The sequence below is a fragment of the Xiphophorus couchianus genome, chromosome 9, assembly GCF_001444195.1.
Source record: "Xiphophorus couchianus chromosome 9, X_couchianus-1.0, whole genome shotgun sequence".
NCBI lineage: Eukaryota > Metazoa > Chordata > Actinopteri > Cyprinodontiformes > Poeciliidae > Xiphophorus > Xiphophorus couchianus.
In genome coordinates, this window is record NC_040236.1 from 29,460,093 (window position 1) to 29,481,339 (window position 21,247).

Sequence of the window (21,247 nt, forward strand, 5' to 3'; positions counted from 1 at the left end):
AACAAACATTTGCTTCCCTGTGTAAAGAGCCTGGCTAAAAGCTTTCAAAGGCTGAATTGTGGTCTAGAGGTTTAGGGAAGTTCAAGTTAACAACATAAACAGGGGTGTCCAAACGTTTTGTCACGTGGGCCAAAATTTTTAAGTAAGCACTCACAGGCCGGGGAAAAAAATAATAAACTCAGCTGTAATACATTGAGTACAGCAGTCAGTTTTTTGTTGGAAGGGTTTAAAAGGGTTTTGCGGGTTTGCCTCATTAAAAGAAAGGGGTCAACTGTAAATAATAACGTTTTATAGCCTACATTTTCTATTGTAAGATTTTAAGACTGAAGATTCTCTCTACATTTTTTGGCTCTTACCGACTTCTGCATACTTCAGCCGGAAAAAAAACAAAAAAACTTTTGCTATATCTTTTGGTAATTTCAGCTTTTACAATTTTGTAAATATTTAAACTTTTTTGCACATTTCAGTTCTAATGAAATTCTTTAAATTTCCACAAAAATCAGCAACATCTTTGTGCTCTTTGACAGCTCACTACTTCTGCCTACTTCAACTTCATTCAACTTTCAAACAAGTCACAAGATGTTCAGCTACCTTCATATGATTCAGCTTTTTGATATATTAAGGTTTTTCTAACAAACAAAATAAAGTTGTATTCAGATTTTTCAGTTTTACAATGTAATCAAATGACAGAATAATTCATCTGATGCTTTTTAAAATTTGACTACTTGTTCACAAATACTCAATGTATTGTTTGTACATATTACACTCTACAGTAATAATTTATGCACCAAAATATAGCCACATGTCTAAGTGGGTGGCAGACTTGTATCCTGCATTGCAGTTGTGGTCTTGACTTTGGACACCGCCCTGCATCAAGACAAACTGTGAAAGTATTTAAAATCCTTTTTTATTTTCCAGGTGTATGAGCTGATGCGGAAGTGCTGGGAGCACACTCCGGAGCGGAGAATCACCTTCAAGCGTCTGATTGAGGAGCTGTCCATCCTGCAGCAGCACCACCAGCAGAACAGCCTGTAAACCTCCACAAGGTTCTATTGTGAAAGCAACATGGGACAAGGAGCAAGCTGCCAAATCGGACCATTAGCTGCACGTTCAGCTTCACATCGCAAAGGGAATCCTCTGTCACAATCGCCCATAAACTTTCACCGTCATTGGGGGATAAAAAACAAAAAAATATATATAGCCTAACCATACTTTTAGATCCTTTGCATTTGGAACTTATAATCCTGATATTTCCTGTTGTGATGAACATTTATGAAGAAATGAATCTTATATTCTACATAAAGTAGTTGATGTTTCTGGACCTGCTAGGATACTGCAGTGCTCTGAAGACGTGGCCTCATGAAAGGAGGAACGGTTTGTGCTGGGTTATGGACTCCTTCTTTGAGAGAAAAATAGCACGATCCGAGTTGAGCATCATGGACTTTTATCGGTTTACATAGATTTGATGTGCAAATGCAGCTTCTAAGAGGTGGGATTAAATTAGAGACAGTAATCAAATAGCTGTATGACTTTCAGTCTAATACAGAAAGATCAGTAGCACAATTTTAATTGGGGTAAATTAGTCTGAAGCCTTAGAAAATGTCCAACTTGATTGGAAAAACCATCATCCTGCTTTGCATCAACTGTTTAACCTGCATTTGCACATAAACTGTGTTTTTGTTTGTATCTTTTTTATTGTGCAATTGCTCAGTGAGCCCAATATGCTGTAATGTTAGACATGGTTAAGGAAAAGTGTCTCTAAGACAGGCACTGGGGGGCAGCAGCGCTTAACTTTCCATCTGTTTTGCAGCCTTACACGGAGCAAGTGGAGGCATGTCAGAACCCATATACTGTAAATGTTCTGCTGCACAAGAGTAACAGCTGCAAAGTTCACTAGGAGATGAGATTAGATGGGCAGGAGTTGCTCCAACCAAGTGACTTTGTTTTAAAAGAATCCCACATTTTATGGTTGAACATGTTTATGCATTTAACAATTTAAAAAAAAATTTTTTTAATGTAGTTTCACAATACTCCACAAGTATAAAAAGTGTATTTATCCACATTAGTGGAATTGCTTGGAGCTGAAGGGACTCTTTCTGCTCTAAATGCCACCCATGGGTCCGTCGTCAAGCAGAGACGACATGGTCAAGTTCACACGATGCGCTTTAATCCACATTTTATTTAGGAATGTAAAAGGCAAATCCTTCTGCTCTAAGAAAAAACATATGTATAATTTTTCAAGAAAAAAAAGACATAAACTCTTAATGAAAAAATAAAAGGTCTCAGTTTTCTTTAAGTTTAAAGCGACATGTTCAAATGAAAATGGTTCTATATTGTACAGCAGTGTGATGTCATGCCAAATCTGCTCTAGAAATATCTTAACAGTAAAACAACATTGTCAGTGTAATATAAAATTCCCCAAACTCTAGTTTGTTAGAAAACAAACTTGAAAAGCAAAAATGTTAGCGTGGACCAGTAAATAGCCAATTGAAAATTATTTACAACCATTAAATTGGTCAAAAAAACACCCAACTGTATAAATATTGCAAACGTGATCAAGAAACTTCCATGTTCATTCACAGTTGCAAAGTGCAGCTTCTACTGATCAATCTGTAATGTGCAGATTCTCACACAAGTACACTGTGAAACCCAACAACAAGAAGAGGAAGTCTGAATTTTAACCTAAACTCACAGAGCAATTCCACCTGCTTATACAGACAGAATGTCATCTACCTGCAGTTTTAGCAGTGGCAGCGGAGGAAGTGAATGAAGCCGTTCAGTCCATGTTGATCACGCTTTCATATATTGAATTAAAACAACCATGTTGTTCCGCTGGGCACTTCCATTTTCGCAGAACTGTTTACAGCACTAGGAATTTCCGGTAAGCTTCATAGTGTCGAATTGGTGCATTATATACGCCACGGCTAATTGTTGGCGATTGGGTAGAATTTTTGGGCGCGCTGCTGCCTCACAATCTATGCACATGGCATCACAGGTTTGAGGGCCAGCCTGTTGAGCTTTGCCAAATGTCTTCCCTTGTCTTATAACCCGCTGTTCTGTCAAATAAAGCCCCCAGAGCCAAGAAAATCTTTTGAAAGAAACAAATGAAATGTTCACAGTCTATGCCCTCAGGAAGCAATTGTTTCTCAATAGCTGTTTGAAATGAAGATTTTCTGCTTAATTTAACTACTCCAAAAATCTATTTGTTGTGTCAGACCACCATCGCCTTATTTCAGAGAAAATCACCCACTAGCACGCTATTAGCTTCAGCTAATGTGTGTGTTGATCAGAATTACACTGACAAACTCAAAATAGGAAGAAAACGTTAGAGAAAGTAATGCTGTCTATCAGTTTAGCATCTCTAATAATTTCTCTGTTGATACTGAGAATAATTATCTCTGCAGGTAACAAGCGCGCAGTTTGGTTCATATCCCCCAAGCATCAAGCAGACATGTGACAACTCTACAGGTGCCTGCAAAGCGCAGTAGTCTAGCAGACACAACACACACTTCAGTGAGCGAGCAGACAGTGGAGGAATAATCCCTGCAGGCTGAGCGGCTGAAGTTGTTTTCCCCCAATTTTCTTTCAGTCTGTCTCCCCCCATTTCCCCGTTGCCTGCCAGGAACTCATTTTTAGAGAGACACAGACAAATGTCCGGTGTCAGTGGATGGAACGTCGGTTCATTATCTGCAATTCAATGGATCACAGCAGCCGGAACTGAGAAGTTTTAATCAACTCAAGAGGCGGCAGACAAAAACCTACCGAGAACAAATAAACGAAGGAGCGACAGAGTGTTAATTTATAATTACTCACATCTCCAGCCGATTTCTTCTTACAGGAAGACGATTAGTCATGTACTGACAGATACTGGCTGGAAATGCTCTTTGCTTCAGTCATTCACACACGAGACATGAAACTGGAAGTCTGAAATGAATCCAAGCCCATTGTCTGTCTAGTTTGGTGAAGAATCTTTTGGTGGAAATAAAATAAAACCAACAATACTATCCCACAAATGCCTCTGCGGACACCAAAAGCAAACAGCGGGTCCAGATGTTTAAATCATGAAGCATCCCTTTTGTGTAAAATAATAAAATGGATGGACACCATTTTATAAATACAACAGATCAGCATGACCCTCCACCCAAATGACACATAATTATAACATTTTTAAGCAAATACACAGAACACTGTGGCAGCCTAAAATACAGCACATCAGCTCTAACTTTGCTTATTGCATTTTTTTCAATCAAATATTAGTAGTTACTTGAAGGTCTACGCAGGTAGAAGTAGAAAATGCAAAAACCGTTAAGCATGGTGGTGGATGCATCATTATGAGGGGCTAATTTGCTGCTGCACATGAAAATGTCATTTAAAATTGTATTGAGACAAAGACTGGACAAAGTCAAACCACAGAGACATCAAACTGATGAGACGATGATACAAACACACACAAGTCAACAGTTCTGAAATGATGGATAATTTCTCCTCATAACTGTCTATGTAATTATAGAAAATATAAAAAAGCTGTTGCTCCTAAAGAAAGATATTAACGATGCATTAAAATGATATAAATGTGTTCAAAGAATATATGGGTTCAGCTCAAAATTTAAATGTGAAAATAACATTAATGTGGAATTACATATTTTCTGGCTGAAGACAAAATGATCAATCCTGTAAATTACAGTCAACCCAAATATAATTACATGCATTTACATTAAAGAAACATCAGTACTAAGTTATGGGATCCAGCAGATTGGGTAAACTTGTTTCCTGTCTGGGGTTTGCAAAAAGTCAAGTTTTTAATTTCCATTTCTTAAAGTAAAAAATAGGAAATCTTATATAGAAAAGTGTCTAATATTTTTAATAGATGAAACATTATTTGAAGAAGTTACTGAAGACAAAACAAAATGAAAGCATAAATGTTCAGAAATGTTACCAAAAATGCATGCAACATGAGAAAAATATGGAATAATACTCCAAGACACAAGCAATCAGAGCTGGAAAACCAAAGAGAATATAAGCAGCCCCAAGAAAAAACAAAAACTGTCTAATCATCTGGCAGTTGGAGGAAATCTGAACAATACTGTGCTGCTCCAACACATCCGTATGACTCTAAAATCATTTCAGCAACCCTCATTGGTGAACAAGATCCTGAGATACTTGAACTCCTCCAATTGGGGCAGGACATCCTCCCTGACCCGGAGAAGGCACTCTACTCTTTTACAGCTCATTTATTTATGCATTTATTTATATAGCTATGAATTTTTATTTTATTTATTGAGATGATAAAAGAAAGAACCTTGAACAACAATGATCAACAGGTTTTGCATGTCATTCAACACACTCTCTCTCTCGGTTTTCTTATCAAGGGTGTCAGACACACACAGAGACACACGCAGACAAATAACACACATGCACAATAAAGTATAGGCAGTAATGTTAGCTAGTTGGTTAGATAATTAGTGTTGGCTAATTGTGAAGAAGGCTAATATGTTGACTCCTCCTTGGGCTGCCACCTTATCGTGGTGGAGGGGTTTGAGTGTCCCAATGATCCTAGGAGCTATGCTGTCTGGGGCTTTATGCCCCTGGTAGGGTCACCCAAGGCAGACAGGTCCTAGGTGAGGGACCAGACAAAGCGCAGCCCGAAGACCCTAATGAAGAAGGAAAACTTTGGACTTGGTGTTCCCTCGCCCGGACGCGGGTCACCAGGGCCCCACTCTGGAGCCAGGCCTGGAGGGGGGGCACGATGGCGAGCGTCTGGTGGCCGGGCTTTTACCCATGGAGCCCGGCCCGAAGAGGAAACATGGGCCCCCCCTCCCATGGGCCCACCACCCGTGGGAGGGGCCAAAGAGGTCGGGTGCACTGTGTGATGGGTGGCGGCCAAGGAAGGGGACCCTGGCGGTCCGATCCTCGGTTGCAGAAACTGGCTCTTGGGACGTGGAATGTCACCTCTCTGGTGGGGAAGGAGCCGGAGCTAGTGCGTGAGGTCGAGAGGTTCCGGCTAGAAATAGTCGGTCTCGCCTCGACGCATGGCTCTGGTTCTGGAACCAGTCTCCTTGAGAGGGGCTGGACATACTTCCACTCTGGAGTTGCCCAGGGTGAGAGACGTCGGGCAGGAGTGGGCATACTTGTTGCTCCCCATCTCGGCGCCTGTACGTTGGGGTTTACCCCGGTGAACGAGAGGGTAGCATCCCTCCGCCTACGGGTGGGGGGACGGGTTCTGATTGTCGTTTGTGCTTACGGGCCGAACGACAGTTCAGATTACCCACCCTTTTTGGAGTCCTTAGAGGGGGTACTGGAGAGTGCTCCTCCTGGGGACTCCCTTGTTCTGCTGGGGGACTTCAACGCTCACGTGGGCAACGACAGTGAGACCTGGAGGGGCGTGGTTGGGAGGAACGGCCCGCCCGACCTGAACTCGAGCGGTGTTCTGTTGCTGGAATTCTGTGCTCGCCATGGATTGTCCATAACGAACACCATGTTCAAGCATAAGGGTGTCCATATGTGCACTTGGCACCAGGACACCCTAGGCCGCAGTTCGATGATCGACTTTGTCATCGTTTCATCGGATCTGCGGCCGTATGTCTTGGACACTCGGGTGAAGAGAGGTGCGGAGCTGTCCACTGACCACTACCTGGTGGTGAGTTGGCTCCGGTGGTGGGGGAGAAAGCTGGTCAGACCTGGCAGGCCCAAACGTGTTGTGAGGGTCTGCTGGGAACGTCTGGCGGAATCCCCTGTGAGACGGAGCTTTAACTCCCATCTCCGGCAAAACTTCGAACACGTCCCGGGGGAGGTGGGGGACATGGAGTCTGAGTGGACCATGTTCCGTGCCTCCATTGTCGAGGCGGCCGATCGGAGCTGTGGCCGCAAGGTTGTCGGTGCCTGTCGCGGCGGCAACCCTCGAACCCGTTGGTGGACATCTTCGGTGAGGGATGCCGTCAGGCTGAAGAAGGAGTCCTTCCGGGCCTTTTTGGCCTGTGGGACTCCGGAAGCAGCTGATGGGTACCGGCGGGCGAAGCGGCATGCGGCTCGGGTGGTTGCTGAGGCAAAAACTCGGGCGTGGGAGGAGTTTGGAGAGACCATGGAGAAAGACTTCCGCATGGCTTCGAGGCGATTCTGGTCCACCATCCGGCGTCTCAGGGGGGGGAAGCGGTGCAGCACCAACACTGTTTATAGTGGGGATGGTGTGCTGCTGACCTCTACTCGGGACGTTGTGGGCCGGTGGGCAGAGTACTTCGAAGACCTCCTCAATCCCACCAACATGCCTTCCATTGAGGAAGCGGAGCCTGGGGACTCTGGGTTGGGCTCTCCAATCTCTGGGGACGAGGTCGCCGAGGTGGTTAAAAAGCTCCTCGGTGGCAAGGCCCCGGGGGTGGATGAGATCCGCCCGGAGTTCCTTAAGGCTCTGGATGTTGTAGGGTTGTGTTGGTTGACGCGACTCTGCAATATTGCATGGACATCGGGGGCAGTTCCCCTGGATTGGCAGACTGGGGTGGTGGTCCCCCTGTTCAAAAAGGGGGACCGGAGGGTGTGCTCCAATTACAGAGGGGTCACACTCTTAAGCCTCCCTGGCAAGGTCTATTCGGCGGTCCTGGAGAGGAGGGTCCGTCGGATAGTCGAACCTCGGATTCAGGAAGAGCAGTGTGGTTTTCGTCCTGGTCGTGGAACACTGGACCAGCTCTACACCCTCGGCAGGGTCCTGGAGGGTGCATGGGAGTTCGCCCAACCAGTCTACATGTGTTTTGTGGACTTGGAGAAGGCGTTCGACCGTGTCCCTCGGGGAGCCCTGTGGGGAGTTCTCCGGGAGTATGGGGTACCGGGCCCTTTGATACGGGCTGTCAGGTCCCTGTATGACCGGTGTCAGAGTCTGGTCCGCATTGCCGGCAGTAAGTCGGGCTCGTTTCCGGTGAGAGTTGGACTCCGCCAGGGCTGCCCTTTGTCACCGATTCTGTTCATCACTTTCATGGACAGAATTTCTAGGCGCAGCCAAGGTGTTGAGGGGATCCGATTTGGTGGCCTTAGGATCTCATCTCTGCTTTTTGCAGACGATGTGGTCCTTTTGGCTTCATCAGATCGTGATCTGCAGCTCTCGCTGGAGCGGTTCGCAGCCGAGTGTGAAGCGGCCGGGATGGGGAACAGTGCCTCCAAATCCGAGGCCATGGTCTTGAGCCGGAAAAGGGTAGAGTGCCTTCTCCGGGTCAGGGGGGGTGTCGGGATCTTGTTCACGAATGGGGGAAGAAGGGAGCGGGAGGTCGACAGGCGGATTGGTGCAGCGTCTGCCGTTAAGCGGGCGTTGTACCGGTCCGTCGTGGTGAAGAGAGAGCTGAGCCAAAAAGCGAAGCTCTCGATTTACCGGTCGATCTACGTTCCCACCCTCATCTATGGTCATGAGCTTTGGGTCATGACCGAAAGAACGAGATCGCGGATACAAGCGGCCGAAATGGGTTTTCTCCGTAGGGTGGCTGGGCTCTCCCTTAGACATAGGGTGAGAAGCTCAGTCATCCGGGAGAGACTCAGAGTAGAGCCGCTGCTCCTTCACATCGAGAGGAGCCAGTTGAGGTGGCTCGGGCATCTGGTCAGGATGCCTCCTGGACGCCTCCCTGGTGAGGTGTTCCGGGCATGTCCCACCGGGAGGAGGCCCCGAGGAAGACCCAGGACACGCTGGAGGGACTATGTCTCTCGGCTGGCCTGGGAACGCCTCGGGATTCCCCCGGAAGAGCTGGAAGAAGTGGCCGGGGAGAGGGAAGTCTGGGCCTCCCTTCTGAAGCTGCTACCCCCGCGACCCGACCTCGGATAAGCGGAAGAAGATGGATGGATGGATGGATGGATGGATAATATGTTGATTCGTGACAATAACACCGTCACAGTACTCATGATTGACACACACAGACATTTGGAAGGCAAACAATTAAAATAATAATTATTTGTAAAAGTTCTTGCTGTGTAAAATATTATTATCATATTATATCATAATATTATTATCAGGGGTAATACTTAGGACTCAGTGTATGTTTTTTCTGTGTATGGTTCACAAAAAAATGTGATCCTGACAGTCATAGTTGGTAAGAAACAAAGATTCCCCATTAAATTCCATAGGAAATTAATGCGGGTCCTTTTTGACTCACTCATGGAAGAATGGGGTAGTAATATAAAACATGATATTTCTTAAAATGTATAAAGGCTAAATTAAAAATTTTAATTGCATGATATCAGTAACATATTTTTTAAGGAATACCTGGAATATGAAGTGATGAAAACTTTTCATTACAAAGATATTGCAAAAAGATGACCTCATCGGGTCAAAAAGGACCCACTTACGCATCAGAGGGTTAATTCTTCTTTTTTGATGAATCAAAAAAGAAGAATGAAACTACAAAACCCAAACTACGAACATAAACTGAGTTATTTGGATCCACAACACTAATAATTTGTATTACTATGACAAAAACAAGAAGAATTAGACAAAGAAAATTAAGCATAAACTAAAATATTTAACCAATAAAAGGAATCTGCCAAATTATAAGTTGATAGTATTTAGATTAAGCCTTAGACCTAAATTTATTTACAATATATGTGCAAGAAATAACTTTTGCTGACAAGGAGATTCTAAATTAATTAGAGATCGTCTAAGTGAATACAGTACAGTCCAGCAGATACAGTTAGGGGTTTAATATAAAAATTAGCAAAATTAGACAATCATATAAACTGTGGCCACCAGATGACAGCAAAGTGCTTCCAATATGACAATTAAGTGTTTTGAATATAGATTACCACCCGTTGTTGACAGGCTCTGTGGTCGTTTGAGGCGAATTCAGCAAAATAATCTGAGGGTTTAAACATACACAATGTAGTTAGGTCTTATCTCCAATAAATGCTAAAGATGGAGGCTCTCAGAACAAGAATGAAAATCAAAAAGAAAAAAGTGAAACATGCGGACACGCAAGTGCACAAATACAGGGACAGAAGCTGATCAGACACCAAAATATGTATATATATATTTCCAGTTATTGCATGAAACTTGTATGCACATTTAAAAACCCAGGTTTTTTTGGCAGTAAATTCCGTATAACTGACCAGCTAATTTGATGCTTACAAGGTTCCAAACAGGAAGTATAAATTCTTTCATGCTGTTGCAGTGGCTTGCAAAAGTATTTCTACTCCTACCATCCACAAACGTCAATGTACTGATGTCACCTTTCAATAGGATAAAAGCCATAAACATTCAGCCAGAGATAGAGTGGCATATTAGTCTGTAAAAATGGCCTAGTCAAAGTCCAGACCCAGATCTTATATATAAAGAATGGACACGAACTGAATAAACACAAATTTCAATCAATATACAAAGCTGGTAGAGAGACCAGCAGTAACCAAAGTGAAAAATGGTTTCACAATATAATGACTCAAACGGACTAAATGAAAATGCACACCACACTTTTCAGTTTTTTTTTACTTTAGAAAGCCATTTATCCTAATGAAATCCATTGAAGTTAGTAATTTTATGGTTAAAAAACAAACAAACTGGAAAACATTCCAAGGGTAGGAAAACTTTTGCAAGGCACTTTGTCTGCTTACATTACTGCACCGTATCAAATGCTAAGAGTTTATGTTAAAAGAACAGCACAGTTTATTTTGTAACCCGTAGATTCTCCATTTCAGATATTACAATTACCAGCCGTTATTTGCCATGCAGTTACAGTAAACCATTTATTCATTTAAAATTTTGCCACAACTTACGCTGAACTGAGAATCAATATTTAAAAAAAAAGAAATGTGGTGCTCTAATCTTCTTTATAAAAGGAGTTCTACAGCAGTTATTTTCAATGTGGGTTTTATTATTTTTTGATGACCTGCAGGGGAATGATGTGTGACCTGGTTCACTTTTGGTAGGTCATTATTTTTATTTACTGGACCAAAATGACCCTCATTACAAGTTGAACACCTTATAAGAATACCTGAATCTCAGCTTTCTGATCTCCCGTTATTTCTGTGTGGCTGTAAACGTCACGTCGATCCGACCTGCAGTGACAAACACATCTGGGTTTGCTTTTGCTTGTGCCATTGTTGTTGGTTTTCACAGTGTGTGTTACTGCCATGGCAATACAAGTGATATTGTTCTCAGAAATACAAAATTCTGAAATGTATAAGCAAAATGCAAAGACATAAAAAATAGAGATAAAAAAAATGAGAAAGCTGTAACCATGTGTATAAACCAGTGCCAGTTTAGAATGGCTGAAGACTTCAAATAAAAACCTTATACATTCATTCTTTGACAGTAGTTGGAGCCTTGGTTATTGCCTTTTTTTTTTTAAAGTCAGTGCACTTAAAGTTTAATGTTCAAACTGTGATTAAAAACAAACTTGCTCTCATTATACAAGCTTTCTGTGTACTGGCTTTACAATATTACCAAAAACTAACTCAAATCATTTTTGCAAGGAATACATTTTTTTTTAAAAAGCATTATACCCAGATTAAACCAGCTATTTACATACACTGTCCAACAAAAGCAATGCGTTTCCTGTTTCAGATCGCATACACCAAGATTGCTGCACTTTCAAATACTTTGGGAAAGTCCAGACTGTAAAACGGCTTTGAAAGCCTCTGATTATAAAGCAGCACCTCAAACACGCTGCATCCATCAAAGTAAAAAAATAAATAAATAAAATCTGCCAACGTATCAGAAAAAGCGGTACTCGCCTGGATCATCCTTGGTTACAGTTTCCGGACGAATGAAGGTGCCACATTAATCTGTTCAAACAATTACACACAACTATAAACACCCAGAACACGCCCAGCCGTCACACTGTTCAGGAAGGAGACGGCTTACAGTGCTTTGGTCTCACTGCAGACCAAAAGCCGGTAAACGTGTCATTATACACAATGAGACGTGTTTTCTACCAACATGAACTGAAAGGCCATCCAGCAAAGAGGAAGCCATTATTTCAGAAGCGACATATAAAGCAAGATTAACATTGCTGATTTAGTCCAAATAAATGTCAGAGAAAGAAGTTTATGGGTTTTTTTTTTGTACAGTGTATGTAAATATCTGGTTTTAACTGTGCAAAAAAAAAAAAAAAAAAAAAAAGAGTGTAGATTTCATTCATCCTACAACTTTAAATACAGAAAAACTCTTACAAACTATCTTAATCACATGAAAAAAAATTATCTGGTTGACTCTACTGCTACTAAACTGGTCAAATAAATTAAGAGGAAAGTTTTGCACATTGTTGTTTAACATACAGTTCTGACCACAAGCTTACATTCAATCATTGTTAGTAAAACAGTGAGACGTTCCTTCTGGCTGGTCAAAACTTGCGGCAAGCTAGATGTGCGATCCTGATCCTGCTGATTTAAACACAATGTTTTAATTTTATCAACATGTTTCTTCTGACCAGAAGTTTGTTTAATGTTTGGAGCGACCCAGTCCAGATTTCAAACTGATGGCAAGTTTGTAAAGGGAGCTAAAGATTAGGGTGATAGCAAGGAGTTTCCTGCAAAATATAAATACTAGTGGAAATGTTCAATTCAGGAACAAACATTTTTATCAAATGAAAAAAATAACTGAATTTACATCACCCAGGAATTTGATAGAAAAAAACAAACAGTTCAAGTAAATCATTAAAACCCACAAATAAACATGATTTTCATGCTGATGAGTGTACCAGAACTGTATGTTCATTGTGCAAATCCAATTAAACTGCTAAATGTCAGAGCAAATTCAATCGCTCAATGGAACTGCTGAATTATTTTTCTCCAAATGAAACAAATATATTTTAAGGCGGGGATGGGGAGCCTCCTGGAGCCATTTTATTACTTTCAACCATTAATATTTTAACAGTTCCCGTGCAAAATCCTCATCGATGTTTTTTCTTAGCTGTGCAGTGATTCTGCATTGAATCATTTCTACAGTCTCAAAGCTTTATGAAAGAGGCGGCTGAATATGAAATTAAAGCTCCTGTTACAGATTCAACAAAACTTTCAGAAAAACAAAAAAAGAGAGAAAATGATTTACAACAAAAACAGCAGAGGAGGAAAACTGCACCCGAATATTTGGCTTAAACAGTACAAAACAAACCAAATAACTACGTTAAAGTCTCATCAGGACTTATTGTTAATACAATACTTAAACTGCCTCGGAATATTATATTACAAATATATAAGAGTATATTGTAGATCGACAAAACAAATCTGACGCTGAATATTTTTTTCTGTTGTACACCACACTCAAAAATGAGCATCAAAACGCCCTTTATTTTATGTGTTATTGTCTGTTACGCATGGCTTTATATATTCTATACTACACTGCGATATTTACACAGCAGTTAATTTAGTTATTCCCTCAATCTACATCTGAAAAGTCCAACTATTGAGGGACTCCATTTAATTCACCAAAATGAAGGGATTTGATCGATTTAGACCCTTTTTTTCCTGATGTTCTCCCAAAACTTGGGATAGAAATGGCTGACGCTTCCTACAGATAACAGCAAAGCAACACACAAAACACACACATACACACACACCCACAGGTAGGTTTAGAGAGAGTCCTGGGTAATAAAAGGCAGTGAAGCTAGAAGAAATGGATGTCAGTCTGACTGACGAATCAAATTTGAGTTTCTTAAAAAAAAAAAAAAAAAAGACATGGAAAGGACCAAATGTGGGGGGCAGTTTCAGCATCCAGACAGGTCAGCTGCCTGCAAATACAGAAGCAGCTTCTACACACACATATAATATACTTTAGCTTAGATTATGTTTGAAAAAAAAAAAGATGTACAGGATAATATTAGTTAGGAACAGTGACAGAGAAACTGACATTTAAGATAAATAGTTAAGGCTTGAACAAGACAAAAGCAATACTGTGAAAGAGTGTACTAAAGTTTCAAAATCAAAGAGCACTATGGCTTGTTTTCACTCCGGCCATCTGCAACCCTGACTCAACACAACCTGACACCTACTGCAGGGACGCACAATGGCAGCCACAGAAAAGGCCACTAGAGGGAGCCGTGACATCCAGCTGGTTGTGTCTCCCTCCTGAAGCTGTGGGCTTTAAGGTCATTTGGTTCACTCTACAGCCTCTTCCTCTTGAAGTAGTCGGCATACTGCCCCCCCAGGCCCTGGGAGTGCTGCCCGATGTACGCGCCCTCCGATGGCGGCGCCTCCTGCACCGCTAGCTGAGGGTAGTCCCTCTTAATGCCACGGGTCTGGTTCTGAGGAGACAGAAAACGACAGGCGGGAAGGACGTGAAAACGTTTAATCCATGGATGGATCAGAATATTTTGTTTCAAAGCCGTTAAAAAAAAAAAGTTATTCTGCAAAAGGTCATTTTAACCCACACTGTTTGCTTGAATAAGCCTGTAGCAGTTAAAATGACCTTAATCATTTCTATTCTGGTGATTAATAGTTTTTGAAGGGCAATTTTGTTTACAAAGAAACAATCATTAATTTTATTTATGGTTTCGGATGTGTGTGAGGTTTTTATTTCCATTTTATTTATTGTTTTTGGTTGTTGTGTTTTATTTTGAATATTTAAAATGTCTTGTAGTTCCTGTGTAGAGTGTTCTTTACAAAATGTAGGTTTATTGGTCTTTGAGAAGGAAACCTTTTATTATTATGCCATTGTCCATGTATTACTTGAAATTGGTCTCAAAAAAATCAACATTATAATTTCTTGAAATAATTTCAGGGACAATTTATCATCCAGTGAAATTTGTTATTGTGACAGGCCTACGGTTGAAGTGGAACAACTTCATATTCTAGATGTTTAAAGCGCAACAGTTAAATGAACCAGCAAAGTATTCCTCATCCTATTACTGGAATACTGTTGTCAAATGCCTAAGCAGATGATGCATAAAAACAGATAAGTTAGCGTTGCAATTAGCTTTTATTATTAAAACAGTAACTAAATAAACTTCATTAGGCATTATGGGAAGAGCACATATGTGATATTGAAACCACAGCAGAAAACAAGCTCTATGTATAGTGAATGTAAAGAAAGTCCAAAGGAACTTATCCACTTTAAAGGAAATGGATGCTAACTACAAGCAACTTTGTTTGATTTGTTAACATGTGGTATTATCAAATTCCCTAATCATCAGCAACATCCAGTATTAGCAATGTCCCAATCAGTCACACTCTAATATTTCATTAAAATCAAAACTATCATGTGCTCAAACAATAGGACGCCTCAAAGTGAAGAAATAATCAGGACTGGGCTCCATTCAACTGAAAAAGATCTTTCAGACGCTGCAGTATCGAGTTTTCTCTACAGCAACGGAAAACAAATCCCAACACGAGTTTCTGTTGCCGAAGGTATCTGACTCAACACACACAGCTACAACGTTCAGAAAACACACATCTCATTGTAAACATATTGACACTGTTTTGATGCAACTTGTTGATAATTAAACTTCTAATATATTTTTGTGCTGTTCCAGTTAATCCTCAGTGGACAAACTCCATCAATCCATCCTAAATTAATCATATTCACTTATGATTAATTTAGAGACTTGACCTGCATAAGGTCTAAGATCCTAAATATTCTCAATGCTGTTAAAGAGAAATACTGAGTGGAAAGTGAAAAAAGGGAGCAGCTCTTGTGCAGATTCAGCAGGGCGTCACTGCAGAGCGAGGGGGCCACAGAGGCAGTTTGCACAAACAAACGTAAATCTCACTAAAGGCGAGACCCGGCAAGGAAGTCTGGAACTGTTTGGTTTACGTCGTCAGTGTTCCTTTCTATGAACCTCCTGTAGATTATACAGCCTTAAACTTCTTCAACAAAAACAAGAGAAAAGAGAATGCCAAGCAAGCTGCACTGATGTTTTACCTCTATGGTATCATTATATTCATGATTATATATTTAATAGGAGGGTGTATGGAGGAATAGTTGTTAGCACAATCACTTTGAAGGATTGGCTGGGTACAGAAAGTGTACCAACCTTTCTGTAAAAACCCTGATGTAATTCAGGGTTCTGACATTTTTCTACAAATCTATTTTGACTTACATTTCCACTGTTCCCAGTTGTTTACACATGTTTAAATTATTAATAATTAAAGTTAAATATGGATTTATACCAGATATTTCCACAGAGTGCAAACTTAAATATCTTGAAAATGCCAGATACAGGAAGGAAGGGAGACAGAGAGAAGGATGGACACAAGGACACAAGGAACAGCACAATGAAGAGATTAAGGAAGGACAGAAGGACAGAAGAGAGGTAAGACATACCTCCCTAAATACAAGAAAAACATAATGGAGTAAGAAAGGAAAGATGGAAAAACAGAAGGCAGGAAGAAGAGAAGGAATGTGACAAGAACAGAACAATGGAAAGAGGAACAACTAGGAAATAATAGACACAAGGAGGAAGAAAGAAATGAACCAAGGAAGGGCACAAGAAAAGAAGGGAAAAGGAAAAACATGAGAAAGGAAGGGATGAGACAAGTCAGGGGAAACAAGGAAGGATGCTAGGAAAGGAAATGGGTGACAAAAGGAAGACAGGGAAAAGAAGGACACAAGGACAGAATATAGTAGAGGATGTTTGAAATAATATTTTCAATCCTCTTATTTAGTTTTTTCCACACTTAGCTAAGACTGTAATATGTTAGTGAAAAACTTTTCAGAAACACTTTGTGAAACATTTTTGCCTTGAAAATTTCAAGAAATACAGAGGAAATGAAATCCAACAATTTAAAATAATCATAAACCTGAACATATTCAGTTAATTTTTTCCACAGGAAGTGTGGTGATTGAGAACACGTTAACATTAATAAACCTGCCATTTAAGCTTGACATAGAATGAAATTCTGTTTGTTTTTATTGGAATGCAACCTTTCACTTTCATTAAGTCTTTATAAAGTTAACGGTCTCCTAAATGCATAAAATACAAAGATGTTTGAACCAAATATTTGAACTTAAATTTACAATGGTGCGTTACAGACAGAAACTGCCAGACAGAAAATCATACAGTAAAAAACCTAACCTGCTGATTAAATTTGTGTATGAAAGTCTAAGGCACTTAACTGCAATACCAAATACTAAGATTTTCTTTTTTAAGCCGATGAAAATATTATATCATTACCTCTTTTCCCTCTGAGCTTCACTTAGAAAAGTATGAAAGTACAAATGGCCAACAGCTTGATGCTTTTATGTAATTTTTACTCACATAATAATACGTGTTCCAGTCGGTGGCTGCAGTGTGTGCATGTGTGACGGAGCTGGGTGTAGCTGCAGGTGGGTGTGGAGCTCCGAGGAAGCCGGGCATTAAAGGCAGGGTGCTGTAGGCTGGGAGCACGGCGGCGGCAGGTAGGACTGCGGGAGGAGGTGCTGGACCATTACTGACTGCGTGCAGTGGGACCCCCAAAGGCTTACACACTTCCACTTCCTGCAACACACACACACCGATGCAAAAAAAGATCAGTCAATAAAAGCTGCAAGGATGAAACTACCCCCTAAAATTGTACACTTATAATTTGCATCTCATGATTTTGCCAGCTGTTAACTTTTCTGCTCTCTAGTGGTTGTTAAAGGCCATACTTGATATTTATCACATTTGTTTATGACACTCAGACGAAACCTGTATAAAATATTCCCGTGAACATAAATTGAGGTCATTATCAAAGCTTCAGCTGCTGAATACCACACATGCATGCATGAATAAATCTGAATGTAAACCCTTCAGAAGACCTTATGAATTTATACAGACTCATTCTGCACACTAAAATTTAATAAATGGTTTTCATTAATCATGTCCTCACAGCATTACTGAAGACAACCATACACACACACACACACACACCCACACACACACACACACACACACACACACACACACACACACACACACACACGGGGTAGATAAGTTTGTATCAGGTGCTGGGTGCAGAGTGATGCTTTTCTCCAATTTACTTACACCCTTAAAGAAGACATCAGTGTCAACCAATCTGAACAATCATGCAAATAGTGTTTATGCCAGAGGAGGAATCTGAGGGATACGACACAGTTTACTTTGGAGAGAAGCAAAACCTCATGGAGAACTTTCTCTTTATGCAGATGCTCCATACTGGAAGCAGTCTGCAACCAATTTTAATAATGAAGTGAACTTCATCTATTGAAATGTATGTGATTGATTTGAAATGACTTCTGTTAATTTTGATAAAGTGCCACAAGACATTTGTTGCAAATTGGTGCTTATATGTATTAATTGAATGGAAACTTGTAGAAACGTGCCTTGCATCAAGCTTTCGATTAAATTTATTTACCTACATTTACATGTAAGGATTTTCATTGCTCATCAACTTACTTATGCTAAAACAAACTTGTTCTTTTGCTACAGAGAACGCTGATAAGAAAATGTTCAGTGTAAATGGAGAGAATATGAGGTGTTGGTTGCAGCTTGGTCAGACTGTGTACCTTGCTGGCGAAGGCCTGGTTGGTTGTTGCAGGCTGGGAGTAGTACTGAGTGACAGCCTGCATGTAGGTAGTGTAATCTCCGTAGGTGGAGGCGGCAGGAACCTGGAACACAACCAGCTTACAGTCACAGAAATTACTATCACTTCACAAGTTGATCCTAATTTATAAACAAAAACTCTGAGAACAGGTTGGGAAGCCATTAAAAAAATCTTTTACTATAAACTGTGTTATGCAAAGGATTTTATATCCTCTAAACATGCATTTTTTATATAATGCAACCACAAACTTCAATATGTTTTTTTTTAAATTACAAAATATAATCCAACCTTTTAACATCTTTTAACAGGATGTTCCTTGTGTGAGCAGCTTAATCTCAGTATAAATCCAGATGTGAAGGTTTCATATGTTTGTTAGAGAACATTAGTGAACAAAAAGCATTATAAAGCCCAAGAACACATCAGGTAGGATTTTAGAGGTTTTGGGAAAGTATAAATCCAAAGATCCTGAGTTTCACAACTCAGACGGGAGAATCTGTTGATCAGGAAACTATTACTTGCTCTCTTCACCAATCTGACCTTTACGAAAGAGTTTCAAGAAGTGTATATGGAAGAAGGTGCTCTGGTCAATGAGACCAAAATTTTAATCGAAGACTTGCACTGCACCTTGACCTGCACCCACCACCGGTACTATGAAACATGTTGGTGACAGCATCATGCTGTGGGCATGCTTTTCTTCATTAGCGAGAGGAATGTTGGTCAGAGTTAGTGGCAAACCTGGAGAAAAATAAATTCAAAGGCACCAAAAGACCTGAGACTAGGGCAGAGGTTCACCTTCCACCTGGGCAACAAAACCAAAATAACATAAACTATCTACAGCTGCTCAATATTATTTATCAAAGTTGCATAACCACATTATTTTTTCTTTACTGTAAATCAGTAACAGTGAAACAGTGAAAACTGCCTAAATACAAACCTGTTCAAGGCTTATCAAGTGTCACCCAGTTCTTATTAAAGACATGCTAAGTTATTCTCCATGGATATGTGGACAAACTGAGGTTTTTAACACTATTTTATTCCACTCTTAAAAGTCAGAGGCACAATATTCTCAGCCAGGATGAATTTGCTCTTTGAGATTACTTTGTGTTACCCAGGGTCTCTGCAGAATTCTCCACCTCAAATTTAAGGGATTTTAAGACCATTATGAATTAAATTTAAGACCTGCATCACAACAGAAATGTACAAAAGAAAGTTTCATATTGTATATATCTTAGTAGTACCAGACCTTTTGACAAAATGCATGTAACATTGTGTGGGTTGGCAACAGAATTGAGCCAGTGAGAAAGATGAACATTGTACAGCCAACCGCAGATACATTTACATTTACCCACAATAGATGCAAAAAACTGGCAAGTTAGTTAGCAAGAGTATATAGCAGCTAGTTAGCGGTAGTCTCAACTGTCTCAAGTTACAGAACAGAGTGAAGATGTCTGTGTGTGACTCAAATGTTTGCCTGAAAGAAAAGTCCCTCAAGAAAAATAAACTACATAGAAAGTTCTGCCATAACATTTAAGACCTGTGAATAACACATTTAAAGTCAACTTACATTTTTCTAACAATTGTGAGACATTTTAAGGCCTTAATTGTGGAAATAAGATTTTTTAAGGATGCATTTACATCCTGTTACCTGTGTGTGCTCCTTGCTGTAGTCTGCGGTCGTGCCGTCCTGTGGGGCGGCGGTGCTGTAGGTGTGTGCCTGCGCTGCCTGGTAGTGCTGGTACCACTGGTGCATGGCCTCCTAAAGTACAGATCAGCCAGAATCAGGAGAAAAATGTCAGAGAGATGTTTGCTCTGATTCGCTTACTAGTTTTCGTGCATCCTACTCCTCACCTCAAGCTCCCTTCATTGTCACTCATTAAGCATCGTTCCTACAGACAGCTCTGTCCCGTCCTCCCCTCCCCACCCTTGTCTCATCCTTCCAGACAAATTAAGCCGACTGTTTTATTGGTTATCTAATCATGACTCATTTGTTTGGAGAAGTAGATTGTAATTAACATTTAGAAAAGGGGCTTTCTTCTCGCCGCTAAATATCAGATATGTCATTTGCTGCTGGAGGAGGCAAGACGACAAGTGGAGAAGGAGAAACGGAGTGACAGGGGAGAAAGAGAAAAGAATGGACGGGAGGAACAGACAAACAGCCCGTAGGAGGGCTTCACGACTTATTTTGAGAGGAGGGCTGAGAAACGAGGGGAGCAGGGGACAGATGGAGACACACGCTGCCAAATCCACTCTCATTCTGCCTGTCTCTTCTCCCAGAAACCCACAGTTAAATCTCCCCATCACCTATGCAATTCAGGTGCTAACTGTGACCCAGCAGAGCAACAGATATCCACGTATTAGCATATTTGTTTTGCAGTACCTGCGTGTAGGCTTGGTTGTACTGGGTGAAGTCGGAGGAGGTGTCGGAGTTGTACGGGGAGGGGGTTGTAGCCACCGCACTGTGGGAGAATGAGGCAGCGCCCTGCGAGACCACAGGAGCCACTGGGGCCCCGTAGATCCCGGTGCCCGGCTGTCCTCCCTGAGGCTTGTTAGCCACCGAGTCTGATGGGAGACAAACAAGAGACTCAGTGTATGAGTTCAGATGTACAGAGGCTGGTAAAGGTGGTGTGCTGCTTGACTTTTTCCACATTTTATCACATCAGCCACAATCCCCTTCTGGGAGCAGACCAATACAAAGTCAAATATAAGATAATGTAAAAAACATGGATAATTTTATAAATTTTTATTTCCTAGAAATAAAAATCCAACATGTGCAGTGTGTGTATTTAACTGAGTCAATATTTGAAAGAGTTTT

General features: G+C 40.9%; 2 protein-coding genes across 2 annotated transcripts in view; one reads left to right on the plus strand and one right to left on the minus strand.

The window, feature by feature from the left end:
• Nucleotides 1-2,710, plus strand: part of jak1 (Janus kinase 1) — a 40,208-nt gene extending 37,498 nt beyond the window's left edge. Inside the window, exon 25 of the mRNA XM_028027610.1 lies at nt 919-2,710. Within this exon, the coding sequence (XP_027883411.1) occupies nt 919-1,035 (117 nt within the window). The 3' untranslated portion in view covers nt 1,036-2,710. The remainder of the gene's footprint in view (nt 1-918) is intronic.
• A 7,717-nt stretch (nt 2,711-10,427) lies between these two features.
• The window catches only part of raver2 (ribonucleoprotein, PTB-binding 2), an 89,157-nt gene continuing 78,337 nt past the window's right edge, over nt 10,428-21,247 (minus strand). Inside the window, exons 12-16 of the mRNA XM_028027611.1 lie at nt 20,813-20,994; nt 20,081-20,191; nt 18,398-18,499; nt 17,151-17,369; nt 10,428-14,198 (exon numbers count right to left, since the gene is read on the minus strand). Of these exons, the coding sequence (XP_027883412.1) occupies nt 14,058-14,198; nt 17,151-17,369; nt 18,398-18,499; nt 20,081-20,191; nt 20,813-20,994 (755 nt within the window). The 3' untranslated portion in view covers nt 10,428-14,057. The remainder of the gene's footprint in view (nt 14,199-17,150; nt 17,370-18,397; nt 18,500-20,080; nt 20,192-20,812; nt 20,995-21,247) is intronic.